The 26,876-nt window shown below is 49.2% G+C and overlaps 7 protein-coding genes and 1 non-coding gene across 8 annotated transcripts; 4 read left to right on the top strand and 4 right to left on the bottom strand.

Annotated features, from left to right (window-relative positions):
• Window positions 1–869: 869 nt before the first annotated feature.
• Window positions 870–8,245, top strand: Asppvi_006001 (type I iterative polyketide synthase; the record flags this gene model as incomplete). The annotated part of the gene is made up of 3 exons (XM_043301909.1): window positions 870–5,256; window positions 5,325–5,706; window positions 5,767–8,245. 3 exons carry the CDS (start codon window positions 870–872, stop codon window positions 8,243–8,245), a joined length of 7,248 nt encoding a protein of 2,415 aa, XP_043157844.1.
• A 3,035-nt stretch (window positions 8,246–11,280) lies between these two features.
• On the bottom strand, window positions 11,281–11,898 carry Asppvi_006000 (uncharacterized protein; the record flags this gene model as incomplete). Its single annotated transcript, XM_043301908.1, has 1 exon — window positions 11,281–11,898. One exon carries the CDS (start codon window positions 11,896–11,898, stop codon window positions 11,281–11,283), a length of 618 nt encoding a protein of 205 aa, XP_043157843.1.
• Window positions 11,899–12,298: 400 nt separating this feature from the next.
• On the bottom strand, window positions 12,299–12,418 carry Asppvi_r0014. Its single transcript, XR_006253302.1, has one exon. It is a non-coding gene; the product is annotated as a 5S ribosomal RNA (ribosomal RNA).
• Window positions 12,419–14,976: 2,558 nt separating this feature from the next.
• Window positions 14,977–15,889, bottom strand: Asppvi_005999 (putative HAD superfamily hydrolase; the record flags this gene model as incomplete). Its single annotated transcript, XM_043301907.1, has 2 exons — window positions 14,977–15,790; window positions 15,870–15,889. The coding sequence occupies 2 exons, from the start codon at window positions 15,887–15,889 to the stop codon at window positions 14,977–14,979; spliced, it is 834 nt and encodes a 277-aa protein (XP_043157842.1).
• A 2,289-nt stretch (window positions 15,890–18,178) lies between these two features.
• Asppvi_005998 (uncharacterized protein) lies at window positions 18,179–19,183 on the top strand (the record flags this gene model as incomplete). Its single annotated transcript, XM_043301906.1, has 1 exon — window positions 18,179–19,183. One exon carries the CDS (start codon window positions 18,179–18,181, stop codon window positions 19,181–19,183), a length of 1,005 nt encoding a protein of 334 aa, XP_043157841.1.
• A 993-nt stretch (window positions 19,184–20,176) lies between these two features.
• On the bottom strand, window positions 20,177–20,749 carry Asppvi_005997 (uncharacterized protein; the record flags this gene model as incomplete). Its single annotated transcript, XM_043301905.1, has 2 exons — window positions 20,177–20,579; window positions 20,634–20,749. The coding sequence occupies 2 exons, from the start codon at window positions 20,747–20,749 to the stop codon at window positions 20,177–20,179; spliced, it is 519 nt and encodes a 172-aa protein (XP_043157840.1).
• A 1,481-nt stretch (window positions 20,750–22,230) lies between these two features.
• Asppvi_005996 (high-affinity Zn(2+) transporter zrt1) lies at window positions 22,231–22,806 on the top strand (the record flags this gene model as incomplete). Its single annotated transcript, XM_043301904.1, has 1 exon — window positions 22,231–22,806. The coding sequence occupies one exon, from the start codon at window positions 22,231–22,233 to the stop codon at window positions 22,804–22,806; it is 576 nt and encodes a 191-aa protein (XP_043157839.1).
• A 980-nt stretch (window positions 22,807–23,786) lies between these two features.
• Window positions 23,787–25,382, top strand: Asppvi_005995 (trypsin-like serine peptidase; the record flags this gene model as incomplete). The annotated part of the gene is made up of 5 exons (XM_043301903.1): window positions 23,787–23,841; window positions 23,874–24,133; window positions 24,184–24,604; window positions 24,656–25,120; window positions 25,174–25,382. The coding sequence occupies 5 exons, from the start codon at window positions 23,787–23,789 to the stop codon at window positions 25,380–25,382; spliced, it is 1,410 nt and encodes a 469-aa protein (XP_043157838.1).
• Window positions 25,383–26,876: the final 1,494 nt, after the last annotated feature.

Raw genomic sequence — 26,876 nt, 5'->3', positions numbered from 1 at the left:
GTGGACTACCATTCCTTCGATCGTCGTCACCATGGACTGGACCGGCCGGTCACACGAGCAGATGCCTTGAATGGATCGACCTGGATCCCACTAACACTCTCGTAAGCAGAGCCCCTGCTCCAACTGTTGAAACCAGTTCTGATAGGCGGAACGGAAGGTCCGACGTCTGCTTACTGTCATGTAGCGTCTCTTGTTGGTGGTGCCATACATCCCCACCCGAAGCCACCCGAACTTTAGGCGGGATCCTAATTCTAAAGTCAGCACGCAGAACTCAGGACGCTGGCCCCAAATCAGCAACAATTCCCTAATCGAGATGCGTGCAGTGCCGCCGGCGTGGGGGGGAATGTTCGGAGTGTTCGGAGAACCGCTGAATAAATAGGGACATCTGGAGCGTGACCATACATGACAGCTGTACTTTTGTCTGACTCCATGGTATATTCTGGACGTCGTGCAATCAGTACGGTTTGATTTCCATACATGCGGCTTGCGCTCTATTGGTTATACCCCTGCCTGGCCCCCAATCAGTGCAATCGAGACCAGGATGATATTTGTCTCTATCGCGAATAGCGAGGTCTTTGCGATACCAGAGCCCCATGCCATGAGATGCCCTTTCTCTGATCCGTTGCAGTTGTTGGGTTCTGCGCCCATCTGATAGGACATCCAAGCATCGAGAGGGGACGGTAGCTACAAGGATGCCAAGGCTGCCAAGGATGCCCAGGAATAGGATGCCCAGGGAGAGCATCGGGATGGCATATCCTGGTTGCACTATATGAAGCGAGGGTAGATACTGGCATTATGGCTCTATCCTACTCCTACCGACCCTTTTCTAAAATACAGTTAACAAAGTGTCTGAATTCACAAACGGTAGCATGAACGGTAGCATGAATGGACATACCCAAGTCAATGGGGTCGGTGGCACAAACCATACCTCGAGTCACGATTCTCGCGGGGAGTTACACAACAGCAGCGGTCCCTACATCCAAGAGCCCGTGGCCGTGGTTAGTATGGCCTGCAGGCTGCCGGACACCTGTCACACCCCGCGAGCCTTCTGGCAATTCCTCGAGCAGGGGCGAATTGCGATCAACACGCCTCCAGGCACTCGGTACTCACTGAACACCCACTATGATGGCTCACTAAAGCCGCAGACCATGGCTTCCCCGGGTGGCATGTTCCTACAGGATGTTGACCCCCGCGATATCGATGCCCAGTTCTTTCACCTCTCCGGAATAGAGGCAACCTCTATGGATCCGCAGMAACGCCAACTGCTGGAGGTTGTCTATGAGGGCCTCGAGAACGCGGGCGTCACTTTGGAGCAACTCGATGGGGCGTCTGTGGGCTGCTTCGTCAGCTCGTTCGCCAGTGATTATGGCGACATGCAGGCGCGCGACCCCGAGAATCGTGCTTCGGCGACAGTTGTTGGGGTTGGTAGAGCCATGCTCAGCAACCGCCTCAGTCATTTTCTCAATATCAAAGGGCCAAGGTGGGTTGGTTGCATTCGCGAACATACCAAGTCAGCCGCTAACAAAGTGTCCGCTAGTATGACAATCGACACTGCCTGCTCCGGGGCTCTTATCGGGATAGACCTCGCGATGAGATATCTCCAGTCCAAGGAGATAAACTCGGCAATAGTCGCAGGCGCCAATCTATACTGCAGCCCGGAGCATGTCATGGATCATTACATGGGTGCCAATGGCGCCGCGTCATTGTCCGGGCGCTGCCACACGTTCGACTCCAAAGCAGACGGATATATCAAGGCCGAGGCAGTCAATATGGTGTATCTAAAGCGCCTGAGCGACGCCATCAATGACAGAGATCCTATTCGCGCCATTATTCGTGGAACTGCTACCAACAGCGACGGCTGGACAGCTGGCATCGCGAGCCCCAACCCCGAAGCACAGTCGGCTGCTATTCGACAGGCTTATCAAAATGCTGGCATAACTGACCTCTCGTTGACGAGCTACGTCGAATTCCACGGCACCGGGACAAGAGCGGGTGATTCTCTGGAGGCGAACGGTGTTGCCACCGTCTTCACGCCGTTTCAAGCACCCGACCGCCCCTTGCGAATCGGCTCGGTGAAAAGCAATATTGGTCACTCGGAGCCAGCGGCCGGTCTATCCGGACTGCTGAAGACTGTCCTCAGCTTGGAGAACGGGGTCATTCCTGGGAATCCGACCTTTATTGATCCTAGCCCAAAAATCGATTTCCAAGCATTGCGGTTATATACTTCGCGGACAGCCACTACCTGGCCAAAGGTGCCTTTCCGAAGAGCCAGCATCAACTCGTTCGGGTATGGGGGCTCAAATGCTCATGTCATCGTCGATGAGGCAAAAGACCTCGGTCATTATCACGTCTCTTCTTATGTAAACGAAGAGACGGATGATCTATTCGCAGAGGAATCAGCGACGCGACCCTATCTTCTAGTCTTTTCCGCAAACGATGAAAAAGCGCTGGACGCCCAAGCCGCTGCATTAGATCGTCACCTGTCCGATCCGGCTGTCAAGGTCTCTCTTCGCGATCTTGCGTATACTTTGAGCGAACGGAGATCTCGCCACTATCACCGCGCCTTTGCGGTCACGAACAGCACCACCCTAGACCTTACCACCTTGAATCGAGGCCACATATCCGGCCAGAAGCCCAGGGTTGGCTTCGTCTTTACAGGGCAAGGCGCTCAATGGCCCACCATGGGGAGAGGGCTGGTTGAAACGTTTCCCTTAGCCGCACGCACTATCCAGCACTTGGATAGTGTATTACAAGACGCTCATGATCCGCCGACCTGGTCGCTCTACGAAGAGTTGACAACCGATGGTGCCCAGATCCAACGTCCGGAACTATCTCAGCCGCTGGTCACGGCACTTCAGCTGGCACTGCTGGCTGTATTCCAGGCTTCCAGTGTGGTTCCCCAAGCGGTGGTTGGGCATTCGTCCGGAGAGATTGCGGCAGCTGCCGCTGCAGGCCACATCTCCCCCGAGCAGGCTATTCTGATAGCGTATTACCGGGGTAAGGCTACATCCGAAGCCGTTTACGAGGCGCCTGTCGGGATGATGGCTGTCGGTCTCGGACCCGACCAGGTTCTATCGTACTTGCAAGGCACGACTGTTGAGGTTGCCTGCATTAACAGCCCGCAGAGTGTCACCCTCTCGGGGACAAAGTCGGAACTTGTCCCCATTGAAGAACGTGTCAAAGATGATGGACACTTTGCAAGACTACTTCGCGTGGATGCGGCATATCACTCCCGCCATATGAAGTCCGTCGCTGGGCGATACGAGGATCTGTTGAGGCAACATGTCGAGTGGCCAGAGCACGATAAGAACAAGCAATCACTCATGGTGTCGTCAACCACGGGCAAGGCGCTTGTAATCCCACCAGGGCCTGCCTACTGGGTCGCCAACATGGTTTCCCCTGTGCTCTTCGGTCAGGCCGCACATGAGCTGATAACAGGGCCAGAGGCCGTGGATTGCCTTTTCGAAATTGGGCCAAGTGACGCACTATCCGGACCCATAAAACAGATCAAAAAGGCCGCTTCCTCCTCGGTTGAGTATGGCTCGGCCTGGAAGCGCGGCCCTCAAGCTGTCTCGACCTTGCTACATGCAGCCGGAACCCTGTTTACCATGGGCTATCCCATTTCTCTGACAGCATTTAACGACGATGCAGCCGACGCTCCCCCCGTGTTTGTGTCGGATCTGCCCAACTACCAGTGGAACCACTCTGTCAAATACTGGCACGAAGGCGAATCGAGTCACGACTGGCGCTTCCGTAAATTCCCCTATCATGACCTACTTGGCAGCAAGATTCTCGGCAGCCCATGGACCAATCCAACGTGGAAGAACGTGCTGCGGCTCAGCGACACCACCTGGCTTCGCGACCATCTTCTCGGAGACAGCGTCATCTTCCCCGCAGCGGGCTACATTGCCATGGCCATCGAAGCCATCTACCAGAAGACATATGCAACGGGGCAGATTCCGGAGGGGACTTCCATCTCCGAACTTCCTTTTAAACTGCGTAATGTGGCATTCCCCCGTATGCTCACCCTGGACACAAACAGCGGTACCAAGATCCTGCTGTCTTTGCAGCCGTGCTCCAGTACTAAGGAGTCATGGCACGAGTTCACGGTCAGCACGATCACAAAGGATGGCTCAATCGAAGAGCACTGCCGGGGGCTTGTGAGCGTTGGTAACCAGAACCTTCCCCGGCCACCGCCCAGTGCGTCAGACATTGCACCTCTGCAACATCCGGTCCCAGGCGCCGTCTGGTACAAGGCMATGCGCCGTGTTGGCTACCACTTCGGCCCTGCCTTTCAGCCCTGCCAGCAAGTCGAGGCCAAGGCGGACTCGCGTCAGTGCCGGGCGTTGGTGCGACTGCAAGCGCCCGAGTCTCGCTATCCGCAGAGCCAGTATGCGATGCACCCTGCCGCAATCGACGGTTGCTTACAGATTGCCACTGTCGCCCTCAACCGGGGTCATCATTCCGCCATCAACACCCTCATGCCCCCTGCCCTCATTGATGATCTGGTCATATTCCCACACGAGGTTGCATCTGGCGTTGAAGCGATTGTAGCCTCGGAGGCCGTATGGAGCGGTGTTGGACGCCCAGATGACAATAAACGCTACGTCAGTGACATCAGGACGATTGCGCAGGGAAGCAATGAACTCGTCTTTCACCTCGAGGGACTGCGATACCACGCAATCAATGCGAGTGTCGACCGGCCCCATGCATTCACGCAGGTTGTTTGGAACCCAGACATTGACTTCCTCACCTCCGCCCAGACGGCGCATATCCTACAGGCGACGGTGCCACCCAGTAACGGCAATGGCGAGAGCGATGGGGATGTTGCGGCGGCAGCCTTGACGCAGATGGCCAAGCTACTGTCACTGATAGCCCACAAACGCCCGTCGGCCAAAGTGCTGGAGGTAGCGGCACGCGACGGCCCAGCAGCTGGCGAGTCCCTGTACCTCGACCATATCCGTGTCAGGGCGGGTACTATTGCCCAGGGATGTAGTTACCGCTTCCTGGCGCCATCCCAACAAGCCGGACTGGTGGCCCATGAGAAATACGCGGCTGAACCGGGTGTTGCTGTGCAGGTGGTGGATGCAGAGCATGGGCCTTTTGATGATACTGATGAGAAGTATGACTTCATTATCCTGAAGGTCGACGAAGGGAAGCGGGAAGTTGAGCAAACCATCCAGAGGGCACGAGATGGCCTGACAGTGAATGGATATTTGGTTGTGGTGCGGGTAGTAGGGCTCCCATTCCTGAATCGTATGTATCCTTCTCAAGGCCCTAGAAACTAGTGGCGGTCGGAGATAGCTGACTAGGGGTATTACTAGGTGACTCTTCGAGCTCGACCGGACTCGACACTGTTCATGATACCCACACCTCCAGGGGCGGCATCTTCAACCTGCTTTACGTTGGAAACCGGAGGGCGGAAGGCACAGAGACGGACTTGCACGACAGAGAAAGGGAAAACGTGCACTTGCTTCACTTTGGCACCCCAGTCCCCTCCACGGATGCAGTTCAGGATACGCTTACGCAGAAGGGATGGGCTGTATCGGTGCACAGGCTACCATTTGAAGAGGTTCCCCCGGGCAGCACGGTCCTGATAATAGATGAGATTGATCACCAGATTCTCTCCGCCTTAGCAGATGAGCAGCTTACCGCACTACGAGGTCTGCTGGAGAAGCAGTGCCGCGTGGTGTGGGTCACTAGGGGGTAAGTTTTGAGACCATTCTGATATGCTGGCTTTTGTACAGAGTTTCTCACGGGACACAGGTCTCAGATGCAGGTTACCCATCCCGAGCAAGGTCTCATGTTTGGGGTTGCACGCTCTCTTCGGGCAGAATACCAGTCCAACTTGCTCTTGTGTCTGGATGTCGAGTCTACGACCAGTCCCGGCAGCCTGGAGGCGATTGACACAGCTCTTCGCCATATCACATCTGTCGCGAGCCTCCAGGAAACTGACAGCGAGTTTGTGGAGCGCGACGGGATGTACCATGTCAGTAGGGTGGTTGTAGATGCCGTGCTTAATCAGGCCCAGAAGGAAAGCGAGGACGGAGAAGGGGGAGGAGGACCACCTGTTTGCGAGGACATCATCCACAACCACAAGTCCATCATTCGGTTGGTCAGTGAAAGGCCTGGTACATTGGATACACTTATATACAGGGAGGTCCCTGATCTGCCGCAGCTCGCAGACGACGAGGTTGAGGTCGAGGTCCACGCCGCGGGGATGAACTTCAAGGACCTGGCTAACGCGATGGGATTCGTGCCGGCCAACGAGCACTTGTTCGGCTTAGAATGTACTGGAATCGTCACTGCCATTGGGGACGCTGTACCCACTGTCAAACCGGGAGATCGAGTGCTCATGGTCCGGCGAGATGGAGGCTGTTTCGCCAACAGGGTGAGAAACCGCTGGCATGCCGTTCACCCCCTGCCCGACTGGGTCTCGTTCGAAGCAGGCACAACCCTCGGAATTGCAGTGCACACAGCCGTCTACGGCCTCGTCACGTTGGCCAACCTTCAAAAGGGACAGTCTGTCCTGATCCATTCCGCGTCGGGTGGAGTCGGCCTGGCTGCCATCGAGCTGTGCCACTATCTCGGGGCAGAGATCTTCGTGACAGTGGGCACGGATGCAAAACGGGACTTTTTGGCCGAGCAGTACGGAGTGCGGCGAGACCGCATGTTCTCTTCTCGCAGCACGGCCTTTGCGAAAGAACTGATGCGGGCGACCAACGGCCGCGGGGTCGATGTCTGTCTCAACTCCCTGACCGGAGACATGCTGCACGAGAGCTGGAGATGTATCGCCGAGAACGGCATGCTCGTCGAGATCGGAAAGAAGGACATGCTCGATCGAAACAGCCTCTCCATGGAGCCATTTGACCGCAACTGCTCCTACCGTGCCCTGGACCTCTCGCGAAAGAGCATCAGCGATGAGACCACCTACCAAACAGGAGTCTACATCATGGACCTGGTGAGACAACGCCATATTAAACCACTGCACATCGGTGCAACTTTCCCTTTTACCGAGACTGTGGACGCGTTCAGGTACATGCAGCGAGGGAAGCACATTGGCAAGGTAGTCCTCTCCTTCGAGCAGAGCAAGACCGTACCTCTACCCTTCCGGCCAGCAGCACCTGCCTTCCGCCTGCGCCCAGATGGCTCATACCTTATAGCCGGTGGACTCAAGGGTCTCTGCGGAAGCATCGCAGTCTACCTGGCGCGGCATGGAGCAAGGAATTTGGTTGTCATCTGTCGCAGCGGGTACGAGGACGCGCGATCGCAAAAGATAATCTACGACTGCCAATGCCTGGGATGCCATGTCGATCAGGTAACAGGGGATATCACGTCCATTGACGACGTCCACCGTGCCTTTACCTCCGCCTCTTTACCTGTCATCGGCGTGATTCAAGGCGCAATGGTCCTGCGCGACCGCATGTTCTCGAGCATGACGCCCGACGAGTTCCGACAGCCCATCGCACCCAAAGTAGCCGGAACTTGGAACCTGCATCAGGCGGCGCTCGAACAATCGACATCCCTGGATTTCTTCACCCTCCTCTCCAGCGTGAGCGGTTTAGTAGGACAGCTCGGACAGGCCAACTACGCCGCGGGCAACACCTTCCTCGACTGCTTCGCCGCGTACCGGCTGCAGCAGGGTCTTCCAGCCTGCTCGATCAATCTCGGTCCCATCGACGATGTCGGCTACCTCGCCAACGACGACCAGGGTACGATGCTCAATCGCATCTTCGAAACTCGCGGCTGGACCCCCATCCACGAGGCCCTGCTCCATCAAATCCTGCGCATCAGTATCCTCCAGCAGACGCACCGTCTGAACCCATCCCACACCGGACAACTCATCACAGCGATTGTGCCCGGCGAGACTCCCTTCGAGCCCGTTCACCGGTTCAGCGCCCTAGCCGGCCGTAATACCGCCAAGACCAGCGGCGGCGTCGACGCCGAATCGAAATCCAAGCTGACGCTTCTGAAGAAGGGCTCATCGGGCGACACTGACCATGCCATTTTACTCGCTGCCGCCGTGGAGCTGGTGAATCCTGTCTTAATGCGCAGTTTGGGTGTTGGGGAGCCGTTGGATCCTACGCGCCCGCTCAGCAATTACGGGGTTGACTCGCTGGTCGCAGTCGAGTTGAGGAATTGGGTCCGTCAACAGTTGGAGATCGAGGTTAGTGCGTTGGAGATTGTGGGTGCTAGGACTCTGACGGCGTTGTGCGAGACGCTTCTGGGCAAGTTGGCGCGGTAGACTCGAGACATTATACTATAGGCCATTAGGCGCTGKATGGCTTGGAACGAGGTTACTTTTAGTATCTATCCTTCTTACCATGCACCTGCGTGGTTGATACCGATAGCTTCCAGTGGATACGAGTTGGAACGAATTGTAATAGACATAGTATTCTGAACTCCCGAGTCCATCTAAGCGAGAGAATACGAGCACAGCCTAAGTATAGATCACATAATTGCTACGTCCATAAGCCCGTCATCTGAAAGTCACAAGAAATCTCCAAATCAGATGGACAAGAGCAGGCTACAGGCTACCGGAGCAGCCTCGTTTAGCTGACGAATCAGCACGATGATGAGTGCGAACTGAGTACTAGTATGAGTCTCGGATTTGCCCCGTATTGCCTGGCAGAATATATTAAGGTAGCCCTAAAGAGTGACGTCATTGGCATTAGGCAGTACGAACTCTTACTCTATTGGGACTATATCCATACTTCATCCCCAGTCTCGAGTGTTTCCCTTGCAAGACTGTTTCAATCGAAAATACTTAAGTTCTCAAAGGAGGGTATTAGAATGAGAAACACTACGCCCTGGCCTTTGTATTCCACCTGATCGATGTCTGCCAACATCACACTCACAGGATTAGAGATAAGTGTTGATCCTTGGGCTACAAAGCCAAACTGCGATATTATTATGAAGGCTATTATGAATGAGAGGAATGGAGCTTGAGAATTACTTTCATACGGGGCCAAAGATCTTTGACCTCTGCTAGTCAAGGTTTTGGAAATTCTTCATTGCTGAGTTGACTACGTAGTTAAATTTGTTATTGTAGGACTCCCAGTCGATAATGCCAATGTAGCCAGCCACTAATATCAGGACCCTATCTACCATGATGTCGTCACATACTCTAAGGTAGAATTGTCATATTCGGAAAAGAAACGAAGGAACTTAACATATGAGGCGCCACCATGGTACTGGGCGGAAAATTATAAGCTGTTGAGCTCCGCGGCTGTAGTGAGTTGAATAAGGCACATTCATTAATGTGAGTTAATCCTCGGCGATCACCCAGAGCATCTGGGAATGTGAGAGGAGCTGTCATCCATTTTAGGTATGAAGGGGATATTGCTATCACTCATCTCGGTAAAATACAATAGGAATATGGCATGTTTTCTGTTGCAGTCTATATTGGAGAGAGCAATGTAGTAAACCATGATTACATGACAATGCCACGATAAGAAATTCACAGGCGTTAGCAAACCAGATCATACAGCAGATTCTTGGCAGGTTTTCCAATATTTATCGAATATTCGGATACAAAAAGTCTTTTCGAAGGAACCCTTATTCCATTCCAGCCCTACTGGTGCTATACAATCTTTAAAAGTACAGTGCGTAAGTGCTGTATAGATCCCCTTCCTATTATAGGTGTTATGAATCTGAGGTCAGCCCCGAAGGATCCGAAGGATCAGCTAGCTCCTCGCCTATATAATGTGCCTCTCACAGATGAATTTTGTATTCTAAGTACGCTCATCCAATCCAATGGCTTAGTTCTCTCTTTTGATGTCAATTCCCCTGAAATCACAACAATAGGAACGCGCAGCATAGGATTTTTCTAATCATTATCCTGCCTACGCGCCGTAGAGGGGATATAGGACATCAGTCTGTCACTAGGCAAGGTAGCTTTAGTCGTGAAAATGGAATGAAGGATATATTTAAATAGTGTTAATGGATTAGATGTTAATATGAAAGTAAAAAGTAAGTTGCCATTAGATGCAAACTACTCCCATCAAGAACCCTCTCCCAACTGAACATTTAAGATCATACGATAGTGTATATACATTTGTTCGTATAGATCGTCCCTGGAGCACCTAGACTGTTCAGGACTGCAATCATTATCATGCAGTAACAGGTCAAATATACATTGTATACAATATAGGGTTAGTGGTTAACCAACCCAATCCCACCCGAACCTCGGCATCTCCAGTCCAAGCATATTCATCTCCTCCCCAGCTAAGTACCTCTACACACGCGTATGAGATCTCCCCGCAGCGGCTGTGGCAGGCATTCTTGGGATCCCGATATGTCCTTGTAACGTCCTGGCTACGACTGAAAGTGGTTAAAGTAGATTTTATAGGTGATGGAAACTATCTGCAGTATGTGCATGCTATTTTGCCTAAGCTAGGTGGGGAAGTACTGGTTATGGAATTAGGTGTTAATGATAATAGGGTGGATGTGGCACTGTATCTAGAGGAAGAGGTTATAGAGAGGTTCCTGGCTGAACAAAGGCAGTTCACAGTGTACTATTTGGTTTATAGATAATATCAATGTTAATTGAGAATTCCAGAATCTATAGCTTAGCCGTTCAAAGTTCCTAGGAAGTGGATGCTCCTCATTTCAATGCGGCGGCCAGCTGTACGGATTATACCTTCCCGTCACATTCAAGGGCAAAAGAGCGCATGGGGTTCTCAGTCATAGTGACATGCGAGGGCACGTTGAAAAGAACCTGCGATAGGAGCGCACTGACGTAGTGTAGGAACTGATGCTATGGTGGACCGTATTGAATCAGAGATTGGTTCAGAAAAAGGGAACGCCAACCGTCAAGTCGAGCACCTAGTCACCAAAGAGAGCAATCAACGACGCCATCGACCATGTCCTGGTCACGGCCTCAACATCATGGACACCTTGTTCACCATGGTCTGAGACAGGATGCTCATCAGTCTCGGATTCGCTGCGACGGCATTGCTAGTTTCAATGCATGGCTTCTGCTACTAGTAATTGGGTTGCTTCAGCCGAGGAGAACCAGAGAAGGGCAGTGGACGTGGACACGATGTAGCAGAACGTTACGATGATCATTTTTCATTTCAATTTCATATTGTAACTCTGTCCTCATCGCACTAGTAAAACTATGCTCACAGATACAGGACGGCATTCGAAAACGCGGGTCCCTACTCGACTTCCAAGAATGGATCCATTTCGGGGTGCCATGGAAATGAAATTGTCGATACCTCGCCAATCCTTACCCGATATCTCTGCCTTCTCGGGTCGCGTGGATGTCTTCTGCCTCTATATCGACCCGTCCTCGAGTATGTCCCCGACCAGGACATTCAGCGCCTGCAAAAGATACATCTGTCTCTGCAGAATAAGCTCACCCGTCGACCGGGGAACGCAGAGCCCAGCATTCACAGCTGTTGATAGCCCGGTCATCATTTCTCTGTACTTGGCAGAGTCTGTAACGTCATAGGACTGTCCATATTGATCTTCCTCGATGAATAACGTGAAACTGTTTCGGAAGGGGTTCACATGGCGCAGATGATTGACACGCATGCTCTCCAGAATGAATGCATGATCACCTGGTGAGCCATGGACTCCCTCATGATACTGATCTGAGAGAGATTTAGTCGCGCGATGCTTCAAATGATCGAGGAGATAGTCCGACTCCGGCTGTGTGAGGTCCCGTAAATTCCACTCCGGTATAACTTTATACATGTTGCCCATGGTTTGATCTGTCGGGTGTGCTAGCACTTTCCCTCTAACAGCGCCAGCCTTCACAGCTTTATCTCGTCGGCTCTTGTCCCAGGAGCGCCATATCTGTTCAATTCGCGATCCATGAAGTTGATATTTCTGGGCGAGGTCACGGTGGAGCCTTTTGACCAAGGCGGATGTCTGTCCAGTTTCATTCATCACGCTAGGGATCTAAAACAGCGAACAAGGGCAGAGAATGAATGAATGATGTGGTGGATAGGACAGGACAGGTATTCTCTCAAGCAAACGGAGGGGGGGGAGGCGGTGAAGCAGTCCTTGCCTAAGAAAGTCTTTCTTTTGGTTGGTGCTGTCATGCAGAGTTATTCTGCTATTATTAGCCGTCAAGGATTTCAAGAATTTTCGGCAGTTAAAGATCGTACTAAATAAAATACGGTGTGGCTATAAGGAAGGGGGAAGAAAAGCCACTGCGCAGCAACAAGGACTGTCAAGAGGGCAGAGACATTTCAGCCAGGAGAGTTGGTCAGTGAAGACTCAGACAGATAGCAAACCGATCTCAGTAATAATGACTAAAGCAGATAGACATCAAAAAAAGCAGAAAAACATACAACAGCCGGGATTCGCTGGTGGTCACCCACCCAACTACTAACCGGCCGGCGTGTGGCTTAAGTACGGCTGAGCGGACGGGAAGCCCTGTTTTCCACACCCTATGGTCGTATGTGCTAGAAAGGAGATAGGGTTTGGTATATATAGTGTCCTATTGAAAGTCATTGCGAGTATCAATATCATTCCGGTGATGGTTGGCAGGAGCTTGCCTGGGGATGAACGTCCATAGCTTGCGAACTCAAGGTCTGACAGGATAGACAGCCACATAATATGATTAGGCTCCAATGTACGCTACGTCATAGACAGATTGTAATTTATGTAAATTTTCCAGCCTCGATATATGCTCCCATCTCGATGGTATGTATAATGGCTATTATCTACATCTACATTCATTTGCATCAATAAAGCTGCTAGATTCGCACCCCTCATCCCGTGCCGTGGAGGAACATACAGTCGTTCCACAAAACGGACCAATCTGGTCATAAACAAACCTACTCAGGACGAATACAACTCGAACTAGGGGGGAAGGAGGATAAGACAGGAGGTTAGGTTTTTAGGTTAATAAGATGATGGGATCTTTTCAAGGGACCCAAGGCCCACGCGGGACTATTACATAGGTAAACGCATAGCTTATTAGACACTGGAGAGGGCTAGAAGAGTTTGATTTCAAAGTCAACTCCAATGAAGCTCATGCATATTAAACATTAGCCAAATCTGCACTGAATCACCATATTAGTCCCCGTCCAGCCAACCGCATCGCAGGGAAGGTTGCTTATATTAGCCATATAGTGAACTCCCTCATGAGCTTTGGCGCAAAATACAGGGTCATTCAGGCCGCATTTCTATGAAGCGCTTATATCGACAGGTGGTCTACATACTCAGCGCGGGGGTATCTAAGAGCTCAGACCATCTTATTCCCAAGGCAGGGCTCTTTACTTACTGTACCCTCGAATATATCATCCAGTAGATTGAATTGCTTATTTGCTCGTGGACCCTAGTATACAAAGAGATAATAGGGCACTGGACAAAGAGTGAGGTGCTAATGAGGACAGTAGACTTTTCTTTAGTCGTCATCATCATCTTAAGTGATTCGCCAAGCGCCCTGGCCAGAGATATGCAACTCCTCTGGCAGTGGCGGCTCAACCTTACCCATAATAGATTGAGGACCTGATGGACCCATCAGATACAAAGCAATCTCGGATCCTTTAGCCTCTGAATTAGGTTGAAGCGTCTCAGGGCCCAGCAATTTTTCGGGCGAGTCGTAAGTCACCGTGGCATTGGGGACCTCAAAAGGGTGGAAGTTCACTGGTAACGTATAAGTCGAGACTGTGCGGGACGCCCTCAACTACAAATCGGCCCTTGAGGCTGTGGCCAGAGCCTTCCATTCTTCCTTGTGTAGCGGGCATCTGTTTCATAAGAGTATCCCATGTTATGATAAGCAGGAACATGAAGAATTACATGAAGGTGCGGACTCACGACGTCTTGGTATAGGTGATGTACACTCTTAATTGTAAATTAGAGTTCTCGTGTGGTTGTTTATTTACTTGACAACTGGCTGAGCGAAGTTGATGCTTTATATCATATGGTGCAGGTAGTCTAGACGGAGTCCATATGAGCCTATGTCATTGACATTAGAAGGGTCTGACGCGCTTGCAGCTTACTAGAGTTGGATGACCTCACCATCCGCTGCAAAGTGTAATAACCATAATACAGCAGCACTATGATCCCAGACGTATGTCTTATTAAGGATAATGAAAAAAATGTATGATCATGTTATTGATTGTCTAGACTAGTGCATACGTAGCCCAATGTATTCTTACAGCAACCAACAGCATGACTAGATGTCGAGATACGCCACTTTATATTTCTACGTTAGCACTGGAGACCAATTAAAGGATGGTACCTACTTGCCTTCCAATGTTTACTGAGTACACTTGCCTCATCATTCCAGCACCAGAGTAGTTATTCTTGTCAGTCAGCAGATTTTACACAAACGGGTCTTGAGATTGGATATTCTACAGACTAGCCAGACTCCAAGCCATAGACGATAATCGGAATTACGAGAGTTAAAGGCCTAATCTATTGCCCTAGCCGGAACGGTCCTCCAAAAAAGAGCTCTAAAGGTAAGTGGAGTGGTGATTGGAAATGTTATATGCGAAACACTAGTCGAGTATGGGATGCTGAGTATGGTGGATGGGAGCGTTGAAACTGGCGCAGGGCGCAAACCAGTATCAGGATGGGAGAACTACGCGGTATAACTTCAAACAACCTTTTAACCGCGGGCCATATGTGCAGAGGATGATTCAGATCGGGAGAGGCGGCAGAGTATTTCATTTTAGGTTACGTGGAATTTCCGCATTCAGCTATCTCTTTCCTCGCTGTGACGTTGAATACCAGTAAAATATGCTGTCCCAGAGTTATTGAAAGTTAAATTATTATCAGAAACAATGAAGCTGTTACATCAAAAGGATTGTTATCTCTATATGAAAGCAACTGTTCGTCCCACGTAGAGAGGAGATATAGTCAGATAGTAGATTCTGGAAGCGTTCAGGCCTCGGCACATACATCCCTATGCTATCTATAATGGACATTTCATATACATCAATAGTGTAGATGGACTCTTCACCCCATATCATGTCCCGCGATCATTCCGTGAAGGACCAATAAGCTTGCCTAGGATGGTACAATGATGCCGTACTTCTCGTAATCAAAGTGATCCAAACTCGGGATGCATTCAGCCCAGCCGTCATCAATCTCTCCTAGCTGCCACTCATCTCCAATTTCGCTCATCCCCGTCCTCCCAGCCAGCACCTCCTTCTGCCTCTCTTGATACTCGACCGCCACATCCGGATGCGGTACCCAAACAACCCTCATCCCAGCCCGTCTTCCAGCCTCTACCCCGGCCACGCTATCTTCAAAGACCAAACATTCGCTTGGCAAGATGGGTTTCCCGCAAGAATTTGCTGCAGAGTTCAACGCCTGCAGCGCGACGAGATATATATCCGGCGCTGGCTTCCCTCGACCCTGTCGCACCCGCGGGTCATCACCTAGAACTCGCCTCTCAGGCGGGAAAAAGCTGAGCAGCTGCTTAGTTTCCGGTCTGGAAATTTTCAGTTCGAAGGTATGGCTCTTGGTGCTGGATGCCAATGCCAGTTCGAACTGGTCCCCAGAAGCGCTACGTGCACGACGGAGGTTCGTTAGAAGCTTCTCCGCGCCAGGGAGCGGTTCACAGTTGAGGAACTGCAGGTGCATTTCTTCCCTTAATTCACGGGCGAATTGCTCGCGGGAGAGGGGCAACTTGGCCCAGTTGTGGAACAGGTCGCTGTTTGTTGAGTCGGGGACGCCCATGAGCTGGGCCCGAATCGATGGAGTAAATGCAGGCCTTCCATACTTTTCAAGAAGTCGGTTGGTGGATTGAGTGATTATGTCCTCGGAGTTGATGAGGAGTCCGTCTAGGTCGAAAATGCACGCGCGGATTGCGGGGAAGCTAGTGGCAGTCTTCGTCAGCTTCGAGGTTTACAGTCGACCCCACAAGGATTCGTAGATGTCCCTGTGGGAGGACTTACTCAGTTCCAAGCTGACTCATGGTACTGGATGACGGCCAACCTGATCCAAATTGACGGTACCGGGATCAAAATGAGGGGATTCGGGTCGTGGAATCTATGGGTGATCATTCCACTTAGCGTCCGTCCCCACCACGCTTGATCAAGGATAGTGCAGGATGGTATATATATGTGTATATATATTATAACCATGGTCTTAGGCAGAAGTAGAGGCATCTTCCTATCTGACAATGAGAGTTGATGTATGTGATTATCAAATTGAAAACTCGCATTGTAATGACCGTGGAATAGCGCCGAGGTTGCTTTACAACGATATTTTAAAAAAAAGTTACGACTATGCTATATGTCCATTAAGTCAAAGTATTTGTCCACTGCTAACATGCGAGAATGAAGATACTGTATTGTGTACAAAAGATTGAACTCTATGGACCTGCTTCCTTGGTTGCATCTTGGTCCTGGCAGTGATCATACGGATGGACTCTCACATTCACTCGAAGGACGATAGGAACTACAACAGTCATAATCTTAATCAATCGCATACTGTTAGCATACAAAAGAGACGGCAAATCAATCAATTAATTAGAATAATGGGGTCTTCTCCCCTTATTGCCCTCCAGCGATTGCTTATTTCAATCAACTCCTCGCAGCCCTTTAACAGGCATGCCCATTTCTTGAGGAATCCCGGAGTAGCCTCCCAGCTCTCTTTCACGTACGGCTCCCCCCATACAATCAACCCTCTGCGACCAGCGGTAACCATGTCGTCATCTTCCCCTTGAAGTAGCATTTGGGCAGATGCAGGCAAGGATTCACATGCTCCTGGCGTGATAGATAGACTATCGTTCACCATATCTCCAAAAAGATCCCTCAGAAAGTCGACAACGTCAACATAGCCCTCGCATTGGATCAAATTATCCCGGATTTGGGGGAAAGGAAGCATGTCAATCCAGTTAGAGTGCGGATGAACCATCTGTAAACGTGTCGGAAAGAGTGAGCCTGGAAGGCCCGTTGAGAGGGGGTGGATGATCGTGGGACCACCGCAAAGTCGTCTGCCGGATTGCAGATTGTCAACAGCATCACTTGGGGTGACTATTCTCGTGAAATGCTTCAAGACGTCTTTATTGGAAGCAAGTGCTCGATATACATTGTAGTGGATAAGATGTAGTAAATGGTCGGCAGGAAGAGGAAATTGGACGTTGGGTGACCTGTCAGACTCCGCAGAAACAACAGCTAGCCTTGACCTTGGGTGAGAATGTCCAGACACAGGTGCTAAATGAACTGCTCTTCCGGAAGTTCGAATTGCCAACGCGTTTGTCGAGGTTTGTTGGGTGTCGCTAGGTTGGGAGGGTTTGGCGTTTGCAATTCGCCAACGATCCACTCGGAACGGGCGGCGTCCAGATTTCGGATCTTGGGCTTTTTTCTCGCTGACTCGTCTTCCTAATGCACTCAGTTAACTAAACGAATCAAAGATAGAACAGAGTAAGATTCGTAGATGGCGGCGTGCTTACTATGAGCTCTTTGGTTTATCCGATTTTGGACTTTCTTCCGCTGCTTCCTATCTTCGATGCTTGTCCAGTCCTCACAATTCCTTTCAGGATCCATGTTTGGGAGCTTGACACAGATGAAAGAGGAAATTATAGTCAGCTTCTAGACGACGCAAGGCAAGGATAGTTGTATCTAGATGCATGTAAAAGCTATCGACCAAAGAGGCAAAATCTGTCAGCCAGCCAGCCCCACATATTGAACGGCAACTGAGGAAAGTTGGGAGGTAGAGCCATGGATCGGATCATCGCATTGGTGAATTACTCCCAAAGAGCCAAAACGTAGTCAGCCAAGCCTACGTATCCAATTAAAAGTAAGATGAGAGTTCATCCTAGCATATCGCCACTTTATTAGATTAGCCTAAAAGAGGTAAAAGTAGTCAGCCAGTACCATATATTCAACTTTTTAAGCCAGAGGAATAGCTGGCTAGAAGACAATGACGTTTTTCTAGAGGCTAACATATCCTCACTAAAATAGGTGAAAATAGTCAGCTGGCCCCATATATCCAATTTTGAAAGTAAGGTGAGAGAAGTCATTCTAAGGCTTAGTGCATCACCACTTTCTTGAATAGATCGAAAGAGGGAAAACTAGTCAGCTAACTTCAAAGCTCTCTGCTCTAGGTAGTAGAAGAGACAGAATGCAATGACATGCAAATAATATAAATGCACAGTTTCCTCCCTTCACTTTTCCTCTATCAGCACAAGCGTCGTTGTTTTCACGGTTTCCTCCATTGTTCATTCCACATCAATCCCAGCCACATCCGCTGCCATAAGATGTCACGATACGCGGCAGCTCACCTTAGTCCCCAGGGACCAGGCGACTCTCGACCAACAGCGTTGCAAGTGGTCAAAGATGAAGGAATGGAAGGCAAGTTAGAGGGCAAGGTGATTGTCATCACCGGAACCTCCTCCGGCCTTGGTATTGAAACGGCGCGCGCTCTGTTCGCCACCGGAGCGACGCTCTACTTGACAGCTCGAAATGTCCCCAAAGCCAAAGCTGCCTTGGCCGACATTGCCGAGGCAGGCCGTACGGAATTCATCGAAATGGATCTAGAATCCTTCGAAAGCGTACGTGCCGCTGCGAAGACAATTCTCGCAAAGACCGACAAGGTCAATATCCTGATCAACAACGCTGGAATCATGGCAGTGCCACATCTGGAATTCACCAAGGATGGCTACGAGTTGCAGTTCGGCACTAACCACCTCTCTCATTTCCTGCTTTTCCAACTGTTGAAGCCAGCACTCCTGACCGCCTCGACCCCCGATTTCCATTCTCGGGTTGTTAATGTGTCCTCAGCCGCTCACCGTCGAAACGGCATCAATGCATCGGACAATTACAACTTCGAAAAAGGGGGCTACGACCCCTGGGTAGCATACGCGCAATCGAAAACCGCCAACGTATACATGGCTAACGAGATTGAGCGCCGCTACGGCTCTCTCGGGCTCCACGCAACGAGCGTTCATCCTGGGGGAATTTTAACTGGTCTTTCGAAGCACATTCCCGACGCGGAGGTTGCGGCAATCTTAGAAGACAAGGCCCTAGTCAAGAGCTTGAAGAGCCCGGAGCAAGGTGCGGCGACCACGGTGTGGGCTGCTATTGGCAAGGAGTGGGAGAATAAGGGGGGCAGGTATCTCGTTGATTGTGCTGAGGCAAAGCGTGGAAACGATGATGGCAATATTTCAGGAGCGAGCTATACCAGCCACACCTACGACATGGAGAGCGAAGGCCGACTCTGGAAGGACTCGTTGAGAATGGTGGGGTTGGCTGATGATCAGTAGTAGAGCATCTGTTTGCAGTATGTTTTGACATGGAAGGCAATAATGCCTCCTTCCTAGGACAGTTTTCATATGTGGTATGTTTATAGCTCTTATTGATATTGTGGAGTCGTTTTCCAATGGCATAGTTCAGTTACTAGCACGCATGAGTGTAGCTCGGCAGGAGGAATGTAGTTAACAAAAGAAATAGACACTATTTGGACTTTGATTCATAATTCCTTCCCGTCTCTTGAGCGGCACCGTGGTGTACTTCATGGGCACCGCAGGTCCACCACCGTTATAATCACGGTCACGCCCACGACAGGAGTAAGACCAACATCATGTCTCAGGCCTCGTTCACCTCCTTCCTTGAGGCGTCGGTGGCAGGCACGACCCCGTAAGCCACTGAGGAGCATCATGCGCCAAAAGCAACCTGTTCTAGCTAGCACATTTCTCTATAGCTTCAACATGTCTTACCTGGTTAACTGTTTTGGAGATAATCTTAAGGGAACATTAACCAATTTTGGTTGAAACTCGTGAGTACGTATTAATGCTAACGGGTCAATAGAGAGGGCCTGTGAGTCTGCCTTGTGGTTTAGTTTGTGTTCTGTGTGATTGTGTGGCATCGTTGGCCCAAACCAATGAACCTCGTTCCACAAGTTTTAGATAGCCGCGCGCCTTGCGAACTTGACCTGGGAGACAATTCATTCACCCATTTAAATGCAGCAAGGAGCCAAGGACTGCAATGCAATTAGTGAGCTTAATCTCAAGTTCTCAGACCATGCTTTGATCTCCGACCCTCCTACTGACTATATTGCCGCCTCTAAAGTGGCACTACTCAACAGTGCCGTAGTTTCTGCTGCAAAAGATCCAAATATTCTGGCAAGTCATCAAATACCGGGGAGATCGTTTCAAAGTAAAGCAAGGGGTACGTTGCTCTCGATCTTAATAGTACTTCTCAAAGCTCCCGTCTAACCATTGCATCACCGACATAGCAAATATGCATGTATGTCTTTATCACCGAAGCCCCCCGTCTAACCATTGCGCCACCGATATAGCAAATAGACACGTATTGTCTTTATCTCCAAGTCTCGCGTCAACATTGAAAGTCCACATACCGCTCCTCACAAACATTGAAGGAATCTGGAAATCTAGTAATATGTCGCTGCGGCCGCTACTACATAAGTAGTCAACCTGAGTTCCACAGGCATCGCGAATGGTGAGGTGGGTCCAGTCATTGAATGTCGCAGTCTTAAACGGCAATATAAGGGACTCTGAGTCATCGTAGCTACCATCCGCGTAAACGACAGAGCCGCTCAAAGAGAGGGTCGCATCGATGAGGCCCTCATCAGGAAGTGCTAGCTCCTTCTTTTTAGATTCAGGTAGATCGCCGCGAAGGAAGGCGAAAAAGAAGCGGTCACTTTAGGATTTCAAAACGTTATCATTAAGCGGCACATCAAGGAGGGGATCTTACGAGAGAATAGGCGTCGGGGCAATCTCAAGGAACTCGATGCTGAATAGCTGGTCTTCTTTTGGCACCGGGTCGTATATAGCATCACTGTGACCATAGACCTTGTCTTGTTTGAACATAGCGTCCACACAGACGAGAGATTTTTACTGCGCGGGTTTAGTATTAGCAAGGACAGCTAGTGCAGCAGCATAAAGATACAGGAAGGGTAGGAAAGTTGATTTCATCATCTGGCGGCGGTGTCGATGGGATTTTGAGATGGCTTATAGTGTGGAGTAAGCAATCAGATACATAGTAGTGAATAGGTGTTATCTTCATCTTTATGTCAAGTGACTGCCTACTCTCTGCTAACTAAAAACTGTGCAGGGGTCACAGGCCTATCACAAGCTACCCACGAACCCGCCAAGAAACCATGAGCCTGTATAATACAGAATAAGAGTTGTAATATACCTTAGCATGTAAAGCATATCCAAATATAAGTAATACATATGGTATATTCCCTGTATTTAAATCTCTTGGCAGGTTGTGGGTCAAGGGTCAAAGCCCAACTTGTCCATTCTATTATTAGGGCGTGCTAGATGTCAGGAAGGAAGGAATTAAATATGGGAATCATGACCCCGCTAACTCACTGGGCAGAGCGCCATGTACGGAGTAAGCGAAATAAATAACCACCAAGTACTCAAGCCCGTGGGATAGTTTAGAAAGGTACCTGACTTAAGATAGCTTAGTTCTGGTGGAGCGAATGACAGAAAATTTCACTGTCCTCGAAGGTGCTCACATGCATTCGTAATCCGGATCACTGGCTTCGATATAAGGGAAAAGGTCGCTGAGTATGTAGAAGCAAAAACTACTCAAAATTTTGTTGCAGGCCTGGGGGTAAAAACCCGCTTGTAATTATGATATCCTTGCGCAGTCAGATACAATGGAATGCATTGCATGCTTCTGTATCTCAGGCAGTCCTCTGTGATCCAGATTAGACCCTCCAAGGCGGTATTAGGCAATTCATGACCCTAAATTTTTCTTCTTGCAAGTACTGCGCAGTACCTGATACAAACCCACAGGCTACAGCCAACGGAGGGTTTGCGTTACCTTCCAATCTATTTTAGATTTCTTTCCGGTCACTGTGTCTAGTAAGGTACATTGAGATAAAGTAATGTGTGTGCGGGTCAGACAAGTCACCATCTTTGATATTTATGTCTTTTATAGTATCTAATGGGCCGCTTTATCTGTCAATAATGCTCCAACAGACACTACCACAGCCTATGGTTTTCATGGGCATGAGGGAATACCACCTATTGATGGCATCTGCTTATACATGCCGTTATCTTACAGGATATTGACCTTCCAAATATGGCACCACTTCCCTGGCGGTAATGGAGAACCTTGAACTCAAAACGGCCACCTAGTAGGGGGCTAGATCCGTATGGTATATCTCGCAAGAGAAACTAAGCTTGGAAGGGAGGCTAAGCTTTCCGGTTGTGGGCCATGTTTACTGGCAGAGATTGTTCGCGGCTGCCAAGGTACTCAACACGGTTCGTATACCTAAGCCAAGTCGATGCCCTCAATATCAGCCCATCTACATTAGTCCACTCAATTCATCGTTATGGCTTCCTCATTTGACCCCAACAATGTCGATCTCAGCACAGCGGACCCTGCCCAAGTCGTCTGCTGTCTCTCGGCATCCGGAAATAACTACAATGGTCACCTTGGGGCTCGTATCTCTTCCATCTTTGTCATCTTGGCAGTCTCAACAGCGGCCACGTTCTTCCCTGTTGTCGCGAGGCGGATTCCATCGCTGAAAATTCCACTATATGTGTACCTTTTTGCTCGTTACTTCGGCACGGGAGTGATCGTGGCAACGGCATTCATCCATTTGCAAGATCCTGCTTACGCGGAGATCGGTCCGAACTCATGCGTTGGAATGACTGGCAATTGGGCAGTCTATTCATGGCCCCCTGCAATCGCGCTAACGTCTACGATCGTCATTTTCCTCATGGACTTTGGCGCTGAGTTATATGTCGAGTCCAAGTATGGAGTCACAAAGGTGGACCCGGGTACTACCATTGTGCAGGGGGTTCACGCCTCTGCTGAAGAGTCCCAGACGACCTCAAACAGAGAAATTTCGCGTGGGAAGATATGGGAGGGAATTTCCCATGGGGTTACCCTCCCACGCGGCTAGCCTACGGTCAGGTGGTGGTGGTGGTGAATATGGTAGTGAATCCTTACTAGTAATAAGTAAAAGAACGTAGACTCCTGGATGGTAGATAAGAGTGGACTCGGACTCTAGAGTGGACATGGACTCTGTGCTCAGGAGACCTTCTGGTCGCCCCTACTTAGTATGGGAACCGTGGACTTCGCACACGACACTATTACTAGGTTGCATCGGGCTCTAGCCCGTGACAAGCCCAATACCACACATTTAAATCTCGGCAGCACATATGTTCTGAGACATACTTTACTACTTCAATGTATCTTGGCTAGGGCTTAGGAAATAAAGGGCGTAAGTATTATTAGTGCGGATTTGGGAACTTCTCTGTGTGAGGGCTGCACCCACATTCTACTAAGATTGAAGACAAATTTAACTTAAAAGCAGGGTCAGCATCTGGGTTCAGAGTAATGATTTAACGAACGACAATTTGACTATTCAGTAGGGCTTACGACCTGAAATAAGATTTGTCAGGCCTGAGTTTTAGACAAAAGTAAATGTATGGGAAGTTGCGTCATTTATCAGCAAACAGCGTAATCGACTCTTAACTCTGTGCCACAAATGGTTCATAATATACTTCATAATGAATCATCCTTACTGCTCGGTTAGCCATAATATTCTTGAAGCATGCCTCTTTAAGTGCCTAATGACACAGCCCTAGATCTGCTCTTTAAAAAAGGCGATCCATCTCGGCACTGCTGAGGTTCGACATTGATTATACTATCTAATGTGGAAATCAGTAGTGGGCTACTGACAGTATACTGAAAAGTACACTAAATTGCCTCATCATTACCGTATACTTATTTCTGACATATTTCTGAATTTGAACATGAGCTCAGCAAACGTGTTGGGCGTTTTAGCTGAATTCCTCTCTATCATCACACCGATAGAGATATCCTTCTTAAATCGCAACAGACTGCAATTACTTACAGGGCCAACAGTGGAACAACACTATGAGCTTCCGGAACCTGTTCGTCAAATTCGAATGGAATATAAAATTTACACTAAGTATGTAAACCGTCTATTCACGAAAGCCTTAGGGAAGGATGCGTCAGTGGTACTGCAAACAGCGGATGAAAACGAATTCGAAAAAATACAAAAGGCTGTTGATGATGTACTTGGAGATCTCAGAACTGATTTTGAAAAATGTGTCGAGGAAATTGAAGCGACATTGAAGAAACTTGCACTAGGGATTCGGGTAGAAGCGCCAAGTGAGCCAGCATTCTGGAGAAGATGGATCGGTGCTGCTCGCGATGCGGCTGTGAGTCGTATATGGCAGCTTGCCATTCGGGGTGCAGCTGTGCGTTTTATGCGCCATACCATTCAGGGCTAGGGCTAATCTGTCTTAAGCCAAGCATAACTGCGACTCGGGAACTAGTTGATTCTATACAGTCATCATCTAGGGAGATGCAAGAATCTTTTCAATCCTCCGCAGTTCAGCGTATGCACCTGATCCCGGGATCTGTTCAGATCCGTTGGACATTGAAGGGACAGAAAACCAAACACTTGATTGAACAACTCATTAAAAGAGTTGCAGATGTTCGGAAGATTGTGAAAGCCATTGAGCCTAAACTTGAACCTCAGCCTGAACCTCTATATGACAAAGATGCAGCTGTAGCTGGCTGGAATCTGGTTATACCCGAAATAGAGAAAGAGTCAGCACCACTTGATTCACCTCGCAACCTCTTGTCCATCCCAGAAACTGTGTACGGCAAATACCCAAGGACAAAAGTAAGCTCTGAGGACTTTCGACCAGGTGGGAAATACAGAGGTACGCCCAGACATGACTCATTAATGATTATTGTGCTCATATTATTGATAGCTGTATGCAAGATGACTATCCATTTTGAGGGGGACAAGCACCTTTACAACGGCTCTGGATGGCTCATCAATAGGGACACTGTGGTCACAGCTGGCCACAATGTGCACAGCGCGACACATGGCCGTGCTGATTATATCAGTGTCCATGTTGGTTACAATGGTTCTAGCGCCGATGCTGTTGAGCGTAGGAAAGGAAAGCGTATCGTTGTTCATTTAGGGTATTCTACTTACCATCGTGACATATATGATTTAGCGCTTGTTAAAGTCGAGAGACCCTTTGACGACTACCAGGCGATACCATATAAGGTCATTCCCACAAATGGACAGCAAACACACATCACTGTTGTTGGCTACCCAACAGATATAGAAGAGGGAGAGTATATGTGCCTCAGCCACTGCACCATACATGAGTACGACCTTACTGTGTGGAAGTTTATGTTCCACTATCATTTAGATACATATGGTGGTGAGTGTCATCTAATATTAGCCATTACATATTGTGACATACTTTTTCACTAGGCAACTCTGGAGGGCCACTTCTCCACACCGCACCAGATGGGGTCCAGAGAGCTATTGGAGTCCACTGCTATGGGGGCGGTGATTCTAACAAAGCATCTGTACTTGGTTATAAGGGCAATGAAGTGGGTGCTTTCCTCAATGGCTTGGAACGCCTGCAGCAGCACAATGGGACAAAACTGTGTGTCTTTCGAGATCTGAAAACTCCCTGAGGAACGTGACTTGCTTTTGTACACATGAGTTGTCTCAATCCTAGTCCCTGGTCTCTGGACATCTGCACTGCGACCAATTTTCTATGGCCTTGATTAGTGGTTTGCTGGCCGCTGTCTGCGTTCCTGCTTCCTTCAAATGTTCCCTCTGCTGCTGGTGTTGTACCTGGATTACATAATATAGATCTATCTGGAAGAAATAATTACTTCTTTTCCTACAAGACGGAGACCGCAGCCCTCCTTGGGCCTCCTGCTACACTGCCTCGACCCCATTCCAGCCAACGCATCATGTACCCCCACCTTCCCCTAATCATAGTATTGTGTACAAAGTGCATGTTATTTCCTAGTGCGTGGTCGAGTGGGCGTCCGCTCAATTTGGCCCCCACCCTGATTGGCGGAACTGATCCACAGCTGTGTGCTCCATCTTCTAAAGTCCGTGTCTGCTACTAAGTCCCTACCAGTCACTCTGCCTGCTGTTTCGTCGCGCTCAGAATCTAAGCTGGGGTGGATTAGGATAATCACTTCTTTCTATTGTCTAAGGTTGTGTGGGGCTGGGCCCCATTCCATGCTTTATTGTCCCTGCGCCCATACTAAAAATTCCAGTAGATGACAGCCACCTATCCTGCCATTCCACCATTCCTACCTGTATATAACTCTCGCCCTTTCTCTAGTTTACTCTTTATAACTAGCAGAACATGTCGAGGCCTATCCATATCCATATGGGTTGGATCTAGGTAGGCCTGATCCAACCCAAAGTGCGGATCTGGGTGGGTTGAATATGGATTTGCGGATTGTGTCAGCCAGTCTAAACTGCTCTATAAGATCTATATTAATAGGGAACATACTCTACTAGTTACAAGGATTAAAAATAAGGAAACGGGGGAAAGTTATATATAGGTAGGAATGGTAGGATGCCAGGATAGGTTGCTGTCATCCAACAGAATTCTAACTATGGGCGCAGGGACAATAAAGCATGGAATGGGGCCCAGTCCCCCACAACCTTAGTAGGTGTGCCAAAATGCGAAATTAGTGACAGAATCTGTTTGCAGGTTTATTATTGCTGGAACTGACGAAATGCAAGTCTATGTTTGAGAGGAGTTCTGATAGAATGATGTTAACTACTTTTATACTTATTTTATAAGATATCTCTGCACGTCTCTTTTAGTAGATTAAGAAAGTGAGTCTGTTAAATTTATACACAGAGAAAATAAGCGGTGTTGTCTTCAACTAAATAACTTGTTCAATAATTCCTGGCTTCCTCTTATGCACCAGACTTCTTTGATTACAGACACCACTACTAAATCCATAATTGTCCCTAAAGATGAGCCCATGAGATTTATTAACTTTGGTGGGTTAGTTTCCCATCCTAAGGTTAGATTAATAACTACTAATAAGTTAACCTTATGTTTGGAGCTTCTCTAATAACTGCTCTGTTAGATAAGGGCCCTGTATCTTTTACTGTAGGGTAGCATCTAAACCACATAACATGTGAAGGTA

Source organism: Aspergillus pseudoviridinutans, assembly GCF_018340605.1.
Source record: "Aspergillus pseudoviridinutans IFM 55266 DNA, scaffold_4, whole genome shotgun sequence".
In the NCBI taxonomy this organism is placed as follows: domain Eukaryota; kingdom Fungi; phylum Ascomycota; class Eurotiomycetes; order Eurotiales; family Aspergillaceae; genus Aspergillus; species Aspergillus pseudoviridinutans.
The sequence above is the reverse complement of the archived record's forward strand: the minus strand, read 5'-3'. Positions and strand labels throughout refer to the sequence as shown.